This window comes from Mastomys coucha, unplaced genomic scaffold (genome assembly GCF_008632895.1).
Source record: "Mastomys coucha isolate ucsf_1 unplaced genomic scaffold, UCSF_Mcou_1 pScaffold18, whole genome shotgun sequence".
Classification (NCBI taxonomy): Eukaryota; Metazoa; Chordata; class Mammalia; order Rodentia; family Muridae; genus Mastomys; species Mastomys coucha.
The window spans coordinates 64,267,464-64,280,057 of NW_022196900.1; the positions used below are offsets into that span (position 1 = coordinate 64,267,464).

Consider the following 12,594-nt stretch of genomic DNA (forward strand, 5'->3'; position numbering starts at 1 on the left):
AAATTTTCAATAAAATCCTGGCAAACCAAAATCAGCACATATAAAAAAGATAATTCACCATGATGAAATTGATTTAATTCCACAGTTCATAAAGTATGCAGATCAGTAAGTGTAATACATTATCATATAAATAGGAATTAAGGACAAAAACCATATGATCATATCAATCAGTGGAGGATTTGCCAAACTCAACATCCTCTACATGTAAAAATCTGAAGAAACAAATCTCAACACAATAAAGAATACATACATCAAACCTATAGCTAATATTATACTAGATGAGAAAAAAAAAAAACAAAGCATTTTCTCTAAAGTCAGGATCACAATAAAGGGGCCTACTTTTGTGACGATTATTTAATTTAGTGTTCAAAATCTTAGCCAGAACAATAAGGCAAGAGAAAGAAACTAAAGGCATACAACTCAGAAAGGAAGAGTTAAAGCATCCCACTTTGGCATGACCTTAGAAGACCGTAACAGTGTGATGGCTCAGAGGGTATGGACACGGTACCAAGACTGACATCTGAGTTCAACTGCCAGAACCCGCATGGTAGAAGGAGAGAAACCACACCAGGAAGCTGTCTCTGACATCCATGTCAGAAGCACATGGGAGCCCTGTGGCAAGCATGCAACTCTCACACAGACTGAATAAATAGCGTAAAATATGAAAAAGCCTGAACAGATCACTGAAACCTCTAACTACTGATAAATACTCTCAGCAAAGTATTAGAATATAAAATCAATAACCTTCTTATATATCGATAACAAACACACTGAGAAAGAAATCAAGGAAATAATTTTATTTACTAGAGCTATAAATATATGTGTGTTACATGTGTATATATATATATATATATACACATGTAAACAAAATATAGACTGGAGAGACCTCAGCAGTTAAGAGTACTGGCTGCTTTTCCAGAACAGCCTCGTGGCAGCTCATAGCTATCGATAGCTCCAATTCCAGGGAATCTAACACCCTCACACATGCTGGGAAAGCATCAATGCACATAAAAAGTCTTTTTAAAAAGGCAAAATATACTGGAGAAAAGCCTAACAAAGGAAATAAAAGAACTTTACAATGAAAAATTAAACACCAAAGGAAAAATTGGAAAAGAACAGAAGATTAAAATACTTGCCACGCTCATGGATTGCCAGAATTCATATTTTTAACATATCTGATTTTAACAAGGATGTCAAACACAGTGTTTGGAGCAAAGGCCACTTCTTCAACAAATAATACTATAAAATGCTAGATATGTATAAGTGAGAGAATGAGAATTAATCCATCTGTCTCACTCTGTATAGAAACCAGTTCAAGGGCTGGCGAGATGGCTCAGCGGGTAAGAGCACTGACTGCTCTTCTGAAGGTCCTGAGTTTGGATCCCAGCAACCACATGGTGGCTCACAACCACCTGTAATGAGATCTGACACCCTCTTCTGGTATCTGAAGACAGCTACAGTGAATTACACCAGAGCGAACTGGGCAGGGCAGGAGTGAGCAGGGCCAGAGGTAGCAGGGCCAGCAGAGGACCTGAGTTCAATTCCCAGCAGTCGCACACATGATGGCTCACAGCCATCTGTACAGCTACAGTGTACTCATACACATAAAATAAATAAAATAAATCTTTAAAAAAGAAACCAGTTTGGCCAGGTGGTGGTGGTGCACGCCTTTAATCCCAGAACTTGGGAGGCAGAGGCAGGCAGATTTCTGAGTTCAAGGCCAGCCTGGTCTACAGAGTGAGTTCCAGGACAGCCAGGGCTACACAGAGAAACCCTGTCTCAAAAAACCAAAAAAAAAAAAAAGAAACCAGTTCAAAATTAAGATTCAGCACCTCAATATAGGACCCAGAACTCTGAAACTGAGAGAAAAACATAGGTATATGATAAAGGCACACACACGTAAACAACAAGAATTTATAAAAAGAAGCCATGAATTTAAAGAGAGCAAGGAGGGATACAATAGAGAGTTTGGAGTCAGAGAAGGGAATGGGGAAATGAAAAAAAGAAGAAGAAAATGAAAAAAAACCCTTCTGCACAACAAAAGAAAGAATCAAGTAAAGATAGCTCACTGAATGGGGGAAACTGCTGCTCTAAATCTGACAGAGGATTACTGTCTGGACTGTTTAAAGAACTAAAAGATTAACTTTAAATGGACAAACAAGTCTCAATCCATAAAGTATATATTGCCAATAAACATTTTTAAGAGGTTTAACATCTTTGTCTGTTAGGAAAATGTGAATTGAAGCACAATGATACTGCGACTGACACAGAGAACTGCTACTATTAAGAAAAGAACTAGCAACAAATGCTAGGGAACATGTGGGATGCAAGGAAGAGAACCCTGCACACTGTGATAGAAATGTACATCTGAGGCGGCCACTATGGACATCAGTAAGAAGATTCCTAGAAAAAAAAAACTTAAAAAAAATGAATATGATATGATCCAGCTATGACTCCTGGATGTATAGACAATCCTGACGGACCCTAAGTCAACACCCCACAGAGGTACTTGCCACCCATGTTTAGGCAGCACTATTCCGAATACTTGTGGGTCAAGAGTTGAATGTAAAGAAAATGTGATGTGTAATACACACACAGAGTACAGTTTTATTAAGCCATAAAGAACTAGATTATGGGAGGCTGAAAAATGCCACCATGGTTAGAGTACTTGCTCTTCCAGAGAACCCAGGTTCTATCCCAGCACCCTTGGGCCCAAAATCATCTGGAACTGAAGCTCATGGGGTCTGAGGTCTTTTCTGGCTTCAGTGGGCCCCTAAAAACACATGGTACACACATGGCATAAACATATAAATACACATAAACCTGTAAAAACAAAACTACGCTATCTTCAGGAAAATGACTACAACTATGCATCACATTAAGCAAAATAAGTCAGACATGGACAACTATCAAGTTTCCTCACATGGATTCTAGATTTTACAAAGACATGTAATATATATATATATATAATGTATGATGTGTGTGTGTGTATATATACATATATACATATATATATAGAGAGAGAGTAACAGATACACATGAGCTGTCATATGGTTGCTAGGAATTGAACCTAGGTCCTCTGGAAGAGCAGCCAGTGCTCTTTCAGACATATATGTGTGTGTGTGTGTGTGTGTGTGTGTGTGTGTGTGTGCCTTGAAAATAAAAGCAAGACTGTCTATAGGGATGAACAAAAACAGCAGGAAGCAGGAGACAGGAAGAATAGGAGGAAACATGGTCATAGTACATGTTATTCTTACATAAAAACAATGAATCAATCATTATGTATAATTAATATATCAACCAAGTATTTGTATTTTAAAGGTAAACCGAGGGGCTGAGGGCATCACTTAGGTGTTAGACTGCTTACCTTGCATGCATGAGACTCTAGGTTTAATATCTACCACAGCATCAAATGGGAATAGTGGTGCATGCCTTGAATCACAACGCTTGGGGGGTAGACACAGGAGAATAGAAGCTTAAGGACACCCTCAGCATCACACCAAGTCCAAGGTACGGTTAGTTACATGAGGTCCTGTCTCAAAAAACAAACCAACAAAACAAAATAGAGGCGGAGAAGAAGTGGGAAGGAGAACAAGAGGGGGAATAGAGAAGGAGGACAAAGAGGAGGAAAAATAATGATGATGATGATAATAATAATAACAACAATAACAAATTAGTAGTAGTAGATTTGTGTTTAGTCACCTGAGAGAACCCAAGTATGACCATGGCACTTCCAAAGAGTAAAATAATAAGTCTGTGCTAAGTCTTTAAAATTGTGTCAGTTTGTTATAAAAATGGAATACCCAGACATGGCGCAGGTAAAAACCTATAGTGTATGGGGGCTAGAGAGATGGCTCAGTGGTTAAGAGTACTGGCTACTCTTCTAGAGGACCCAGGTTCAATTCCTAGCACCCACATGTGTAACTGTTACTCCAGTTCCAAGGCTCTGACACGCTCACACAGACATACACACAGCTAAAACACAGTGACCATAAAATAAAAATAAATTATTAAAAAAACCCTATAGTGTACAGTAACAAAGACAAGAGTGAGCAATGATGGTGTGAAATAGCCAATGAGTCCCAAGCAATTTCTTTCTAAAATAGCTTTCTCTTAGCTGGAACACGGAATATTAGCTTAATTACTGAACAGAAACAAAAATAGCTTTTAAATTAACCAGACTTTAATTTGATTTTGTGGAAAATGCAGATGCACAATTAGATAGGCCACTTTTCTCTTGTGTTTGTTGCCAAGGAGTTCCATACAAGTGCAAACATTAATCAGAGAGAGCCTGCACATAGGAAATGCTATGCAATTCACTAATCTTTTCTATATGGTAGCTGAAGATAAATCCTTTCCACTGATCATTGAACTCACAAGAATGTATAACAAATAAAACTAGAATTATAATCTATAATTATTTAAATAAAATCACTGTGAGTCTGTTGGCTTCTGTTCTGAAACTGATTATAAAAAGTAAACCCAATTTCAATAATTTAACAATGTTTTTAAATAGAGATGTACTCTGGCACTGCACCATATATTATGGGACTATTTTATAGGCTAAGAATGAATGCATGGTATCCCCAGAAAACAAATCAAATTATTACTATCCAGTAATATACTATGTTATGATCGTGGATATAACCTAGTATCTACTAACTTTGTTTTATTTTTTTTTTTACACTCAAAAATCACTGTATAATGGTTAAACGTGATTAAAAAAAAAAACCACAACCATTCCTACCAAAATAATATCAAAATACTATCCTTCCAGGTCATAGTTCATAACAACTTCAAAATGAACACTGAAAACAGTACAACCATGAGGAGTTGTGAACAGTCTTGACAGCTACATTTTGGTACATTAAGGCAGCTTCAGACAACATTTTGAATAACAATATTTATTGAAACAAAAGACAGATTTGATATTTAAACATTTGAGGTTTTCAAGAAATTTTTAAGTGTCTTACAGTAAGAACACTAAGATTTGTGAAATTGTGTCTTAAACATTCTCAGCACTATGCCCTTATTACATACGACATCTAAAAACAAGGTACTCTTTCTACCATTATCAAAGGTGTCTAGTAAAAAAGGAAAGATTGACGTTGAAGATGGGACTATGAACCCCTCCTTCGGGGCTTTCAAACGGCTTCTCACACACATCTGTGAGGTAGGTTATTATCCACATTTTGTACAAGAGAAAACTACACAAGGTTACATAACTTGTGTTGCCATAGTAACAAACAGGGAATTAGATCCAATTAGATCCAGTCCTTAGCTTTGAATTTATTTCCTTTTATAAACTTTAAAATATAAAGACTGCTAGTAATTGCATTCATTTTAAATGCTTAAGAAGGTAGCCAAATATTTTCCCAGGTGGCTTTAAAAAGTGAAATAAACAAAAGAGAAAATGTCTTCAGTGAAGAACTTCCAGTGGTGATGCTGGGAGGTTTGGTCAAGTGGAACTGAAAAGGCAGAAGCAAACCATGTGACAGTCTGGGACAGGTCATAGAAAAACAGAGGAGCTGGGGGCAAGGGGCAGGGCAGACTTTGAACATATGTTTACTTTGACTCTGCAATTAGTTGAGAAGGCACCAGGACTCTTTCTTTCTTTGTGTAGACAGCAGATCTATGTCTCTTTGATTCTGGTAAAATGTTCTCCATTTAGAAAAACTGGGCTTCAAATTTGGTAGCAAACCTTATTTACAAGTGACTTTATGCTGTGAAAATGCACATTCAGACTAGCAGGAGAAAAATAACAATGCAATTCTTTCCTAGGAGGCTTCACTTCTCTTTGAAATTTTAAATTAACACAAAGTAGCAAACCTTGAATTAAAAAAAAATCACTGTATAAACCTTAATTTTTAAAAAATCTGTTCAAAAAAATTTTTTTCATTCTAGGACATTCTACAAATCCTTACTATTTTTTTAAACTGGAAAGAATATTATACCCTAGAATTTCCTTAATTGCACTTTAAATATATTTGAATTTACCCACCCTGCTTGTCCAAATAATCATGAATTACCTCTATAAAACTTGAACTGCTTTTTGACATAAACTACAGTTACCAAAAGTCACATGCAGTCACAAACGGCATTGCTATGCAAGGCTGTCAGTAAACATTAATGTTGGCTCACAAAATACAGGCCTGCAGTCCGATAACTTCTGGATGTGACCTGATTCTGATCAGGTTATGGCTGAAGAAGTTTAATCAAAATTCAATCCAGTGTATACTGTGGGCCTATTCCTCATGCTATTACTGTTTAGTGGCATCAACTGCATCACAAATATTCAAGGAAAGGCGGGTAAAGATGCCGCTAACTTGCTTACATAATACATATGTATATATGCAATACATATGTATATATACACATATATATATGCATGATTTAAAGCTCATTAACTTAAGTTACATTTCCAAGTTTAAAAGGGCTTGGAGAATTTCTATCAAGCCAATAGTGATTAGGTAGTTCATAGAGACACACTGTATAAAAAGTGTCATCTCATTTATGCACAAAATAAAAAATTATCAAAATGAAATTTAGATAAGCCTAATTCAGCTAACAGTTACAAACTGTGATCATTTAGATAGGACTGGGGCTCATTTTCCTTTATGAAAAGAGACTATACTTTAAGAGTCATGTAAATAAGGTCAGGGGATTTAGGTCAGCAGTTAAGTACTTGCTTCATCCATGTGAAGCCTGGGTTCCATCGCCAGTATATAACTCTCTACACCAAAATCACATAAATAAAATTTCAGAAAAAAATATATGTTCTAGAGATTTTTCTGGATTTTAAGAACCCTCAATAACTCATAAATACTTATAATAAAAATTAATGTAATCATAAATATTTCACAAAATTACATCAAGTTAGTGCAATCAACTAGCTTTTATAATTAGACTAACTACATTCAGTGATAACTACTATATGTCATTCCAGGACTTACAAACAACACACCAGTGTTTATTTCTATTACTTGACAATCAGATGTTTAACAAACTCTTTCTGTTCAGCCCAGAGGATGATCAACTGCAGTGAACAATTGGTCGCCACTGCATGAATACATGTATGGCACTGTGACATATGGAGAGATTGCCGAGCCTGCTTACTCAACTGGTTACTTCAAGGGCACACTAGCCGACCTGGAAATGCATCAGCACCGCCACTGCTACATGTCAGTCATTTTCTAATTCATGCTAAATCCACGCCAAGTTCTGATGTTTGCATTCCAGTAGTCCAAGTAGTTATGGTTAGTATACCTTTGAAATGCCTCAGACTAAGACAGAACACTCCTACTAGTATACAGGTACAAATGCATAAAATGTGAACACTAACAATAATGCTCGGAAGAAGTAAACAAGGCGGGACTTTAGACCTCAAAGAGATGATAGCTCTGTATCCATCCCTTTCATTTTAGGGTTTTAAGTTGAGGCCAAGTCCAAGATCACACTTAATATACACATAGCTTTCATCCAAAGTTTTCAACAGAGTTGCCAAGAACTACTAAGTCATAATCCCTGCTTAACAAGCCACAGAGGAACTGAAGGACAAGTTGCCAGACTGGAGAGTTAGATCTTTAAAACCAAACACAAAGCAGTCTACCTGCAGATCTCACATTTAGGTATGAGACTTCACCCTGGGAGTTTAACATAGTAACCAGTGACCAGACAGAGCTGTGGTGTCTGTGGTAGATATGTTCCAGGCTGCTAAGTCTTATAAACATCAGTGTGGGGCCCACATTAACTAAGCATGCTTACATGTTAGGAGAGACTACAGATAAAGCAATATAAAAATCTGATTTGGTTGTTTATGATCATTTTCCCAAACTGTTTTACTTCATCTCAAGTATTAAATTTGTGTTCCCTGAGTACAAAATAGCTAAGGAAAGTGTATTCCCAGAATTAAGTAAATATCCTTGAACACTTACTTGCATAAAGTAGAGAATTACTGTGCTACATATACCCAATTCCCTAGCACAGAAGGTCTTAATGTTTCTGCTTAGCTTAGGCTCCTAGGTTCTTTCTGCAGATAACCAGATGTTGCAAGTCTTTTACAAGGTTTCTTGATCAAAGCAAAACCCTAACTTGTGAATGGTTTGGTTTTCTCTCTCCCTGTAGATTTTATTTGAGACAGCTTTTGGTTTCCTAAATAAAAGGACTTAGAAAATGTTCAGTGGCCATTGAAGAATGAATAAAACTGGCTTGCTCTCCATGAAGCCACAACAGAAAGTCACTGGTCTCTTGCTCTTCTGGTTTTCCAGAAGTAACCTTGTCTACAACTTTTCAGTCATCCACTAAGGGAAAAAAAGGAATAGGTTTTCTACCTAAAAAGCATCAATATGATTAGAAAAACCAGTGTGTGGTACAAGCCACAGGCTTAGGAAGAACCTGTGTGTATGTCTACGGAGTGGTTCCGAATTAGCATCAGGCTCAGTGTCTAATGCCCATACTGTCTGTGGTGCTCAGAGACAAGCATTTCTCAAAGTTTCTTATGGGATGCTAAAGTTTCCTTATTGTTTTAATTTGAAACAAGGTCTTGCTTTCTATCTAGTTGTTAGGCACCAACGTATCTTCCTGCCTCATGCTCCTCAGTCGTATTACTAGTAAGCAACCATACTCAGCAAAAGTGTTAAAAGAGTAAAGTAGTTTGGGCAAAGTAGGGTTTCGCATGGTTATGTGATTTGTTTTTTTCTGAAAGTCTGCAAGTCTTTCATGCTAACAATCACTGTCCTCTACAAGGTACAGAGCAGAACACAATGTATTCCAAAAGTATTCTGTGGGATTTCTTTGTTTTAGGAAATACTATTTTGGAAACAGATGGACTCCATTTCCAGGACATAAATAAAGCCCACATCTCTAGCCCAACAGTAATTCTCCCTAGGATCCAGGAGGATAGACTGCTCTAACTCAGTACCTACCATACCCACAGCATTGACTGAAATGTGGGAGCTGGGAATTTGCAAAAAAATTCTTTCCTTCTGTTGCCAAGAGCAACAAACCCCTATGCTGTGACTAAATTCTAGTCTCTGCTTTTCAAGATGAGTCACTGAATTCTCTCTGAAAAGCAATTTACTCTATCACCTAGATTCAGTAAATAATTATGTCTTAAAATGTTAAAAGAAACAAAATGACCTTCAGTTCTCCTAAAATTCAAAAGGTAACTGTCAACCTGGGCATTCATAAATACTGGAATGAATAAGACAATAGTAAATAACTTTTAGCTCTTGAATAGCATCATGATCATTCATATAAAGTAATTTTGGTTTAAATTCACTAGAGAACATTCTGCATGCTTTCTGCCTTCATAACTGTTGTGCATGCAGTTATTAGAGGTAAGGAATCCAACCGGTTCCTTATTTCAAGGTCTTCCATGTCATAATTAGGCAAACGTTATGAGGTGGTCTCCCCCACCCCACAAAAAAAGGATACATACACATTTGGAGAAGCCAAAATTATGCCACATTCATAAAACACATTAGACAAACCAGTACTAAGTATTGGTATTAAAATAACTACTAAAATTACCATCTATTGCCACAAGATGGCAATCTTTCAAAGGTTAAACCTTAAGGTACCTTAAATTGTCCACCCTGTTACTTTCTCAATCAGTGAGCAAAGATTCTTTTATTTTACTATTGAGAAGTTGGAGTGCTAAATATTGACTATCTTTTTAAAAGAACTACAAAGTTATCTGATGCGATATGATGCAAATTCCTGATTCAAAAAACTATTTAAAGATAGACAAACTTGTTTTCTATAATCACATGAAAAACTTAGTCTAACAGTCTCATTTACTTCTTGGTAAATAGAAAATATACTATTTTTGGTGAAGAGAAACCTGTCAAGGCAATGTTGCTTTTTTTTTTTCAAGAGCTTAATATTTTCTAGGGTGAATCAGATCAATGATTTTGATAATTACAACATAAATACAATAAATGAATAAATAATTATTAGATAAATTACACATAATTTAAAATACTTTTACCAAAACAACATATAATCAATTAACTTTATCCTGCTATACAGTGTTTTTTTAATCTTAAATTAAAAAAAAACTTGCACAAAAAAGTTTGTTTTTTTTTTTTTGATTCAAAGTACTGATGTGTCAATACATACATATATGTATGTAAACAACACATATACTTATTCCAGGAGAATATACTTTTAAATATTTAAGGCTTCCCTGTCCAATCAGGTTCAACAGTGAAGGTCACAGCAGATCAAGCTTTGGAAGTATACACAAGACCCGATGGCCAAAGCAAGGTTTTGAACTGAAGGATTAAAGAAAAGGAAAGCAACGAGCAAAGACAGTGGCTACTGAGGAAGATGGAGGGAGGGGGTGGCATCAATAACAAATTTCAAGCCCATTAGCAAACATGCCAGAGGGCCATGACTACCAGCCCTCCCCCAGCTCCCCCAGTCTCATAAACACAAAACAAGATCAGAGAGTAGAATTTTCTTTTAAGAGACAATTGGTATTTTGCTTGTCTCATTAGCCTGTGTACTAATTTTGCATGGTTTTGTATTGCTCAGTGGTGGTGGGATTTAACTAGGGGCCTTGCACAAATGTCAGAAAGCTGGGAGACTGGGCTCCTATTATCAGAAACACAGTCTTTATGGCTAATACTAGGCAGTACTTGCAGAAAGAATTAAAAGACTTTGGTTTCTGATATTTAGGGGAACAGGATTTTCAGATTTCTACATTTAAATAATATTTCCCTAACAGTTATTCTATGTCTTAATCTTCTTTTGCAAGAGGTGCCTAGACAGCCTGACAGTTGCTGAAATGTAGGAGGCAAACTGGGTTTACATACACTAAACACAAAGGAAGGAGGCCCACCGAACCACCCCTACCTCAGCTGGTTCATCAGTGAGGTGTGCTCGTCATGTGTGGTGAATTCACAGGTGTAAGTTAACAAACATCACCAGCACTCATCCATTGCTACCTATGCAAACTTAGCATAGGCACAGTAGAGTTACAAAGTTCTAAAAGTAAACAGAATGCCGGATTTCTGTGTTTTCAGTGATTTCAATAGCACTGCATGTCACCTGGGAATGTTCACACCAACTTCTATTGCAGAGCATGTAATAACGAGAATGCGATAATAATTTAAAGAGTGTATGTGATTTCACAGTGCAGTGACAGAAAGACAGAGACCAAGGGTGGGTTATCAACGAGCTAGAGCAGTGATAAGACTGGCGCACATTTCAAAAAAATCCATGGTGTGACTGCCCAGGCGTGGGGAAGCTGAGGACAAAGTGCTGCCGGTCAAAGAACCAGTGAGAGAGCCAGAAAGGGAATGGTTCTCAGCTGTGCTGGAATCAAAACTTGACCGTGGTCTGTGGAGGCCAGCAGCAGAACAGGAGCGCTGGGGTGTTGAAGAACCAGACCTCTGCTCCACCACCTCATCTGAAAAGACCAAAGAACAGTAAACATAGCAACAGCCTAGCACTTGCTTGCCCAAGTCCTCCCGGGAAGGGGAAGCTGCTGCAGGAGAAGGGGGGTAACACGGATCTGAGCAGGGAGCTTAGGTAGGACTGTGATGTTCCTGATTTAGAAGATGCAGCATTTATAAGGAAATGAAAAGGAATAGGCATACATCTGAAAATACCTTAGATCCTTGGCAACTTATTTTCTGCTAAACTGCATGTTTGATTTTACTTATATTTTGTTTAGATCTGCTTTAAGTAGAGGACCCACCCACCATGTCTTTAACACTAGGTCACATTGTGCCAAGTTTTATTTCTCAGGACTCATTCCTGCTGGCCTCCTTACCATCAATGCTTTTAAAGTCTAGAAGATAGCTCCGATTGTCTACCAGGTAAAGCTGTAAGCTCATTTTCACATAATTGCCAGTCACTGGGTTTTTTCTTCTTACTCGAAGATGGTAGGCATTCACTACCTAAAACCGGAAATAAATAAAAATTTAAAACTACACCATGTCTCCCATCTTAGCAAAGAACATCAAAAGCAAATATGGGTGAGGGAGAGAAGAATGTATGGCTGACTCCTCTATGTTACAAATAATTTGGTATATTTAATCTCACTAACAACAACATTTGTTAAAAACTTAGATCCTATAGCCGAGCCTTTAACTCAGATATGGATCCTTTCTAGAGTGTTAATAATAATCTTAGTTGCCTTTTCTTCAATCGCTTTGAAGGAATAACTGAGAACTAAATGTTAGTGGTTTACATCAGGTAGAGCAATAAAACCCAAATATCACAATACCAGAGGACGCTCTTACTATCTTTTAGAGACAGAAAACCAAAGCTTAGCTAAAGAGAATTCTGGGTCTTCAGAATTTAATTTCCATGGATATTTGAAACATATTGGCATCTTTTATTTACATATTTACATAGTAAGACAGGGTCCCACACTGGTCTTAAATCTATAGAAATTCTCCTGCCTCAGGCTTCATTTCTGAAGTGCTAGGACTATAGCAATAAACTACTACATCCAGCAAAAATTTTTTAACTAAATAAAATAGCTTCAGAAAAAGGAGATGGGCTTAAGTTTAAGTAAATGTTAGTTTATTTAATCATGTAAAATAATAAATGAAAGCATACTAAAACTGATGTATTAAG

At 36.9% G+C, this 12,594-nt stretch overlaps 1 protein-coding gene across 1 annotated transcript in view; it reads right to left on the reverse strand.

Moving 5' to 3' along the window:
* Window positions 1-4,161: 4,161 nt before the first annotated feature.
* Prkaa2 (protein kinase AMP-activated catalytic subunit alpha 2) overlaps window positions 4,162-12,594 on the reverse strand; it is a 76,001-nt gene continuing 67,568 nt past the window's right edge. Inside the window, exons 8-9 of the mRNA XM_031378036.1 lie at window positions 11,783-11,909; window positions 4,162-11,416 (exon numbers count right to left, since the gene is read on the reverse strand). Coding sequence (XP_031233896.1) covers window positions 11,178-11,416; window positions 11,783-11,909 — 366 coding nt within the window. The 3' untranslated portion in view covers window positions 4,162-11,177. The remainder of the gene's footprint in view (window positions 11,417-11,782; window positions 11,910-12,594) is intronic.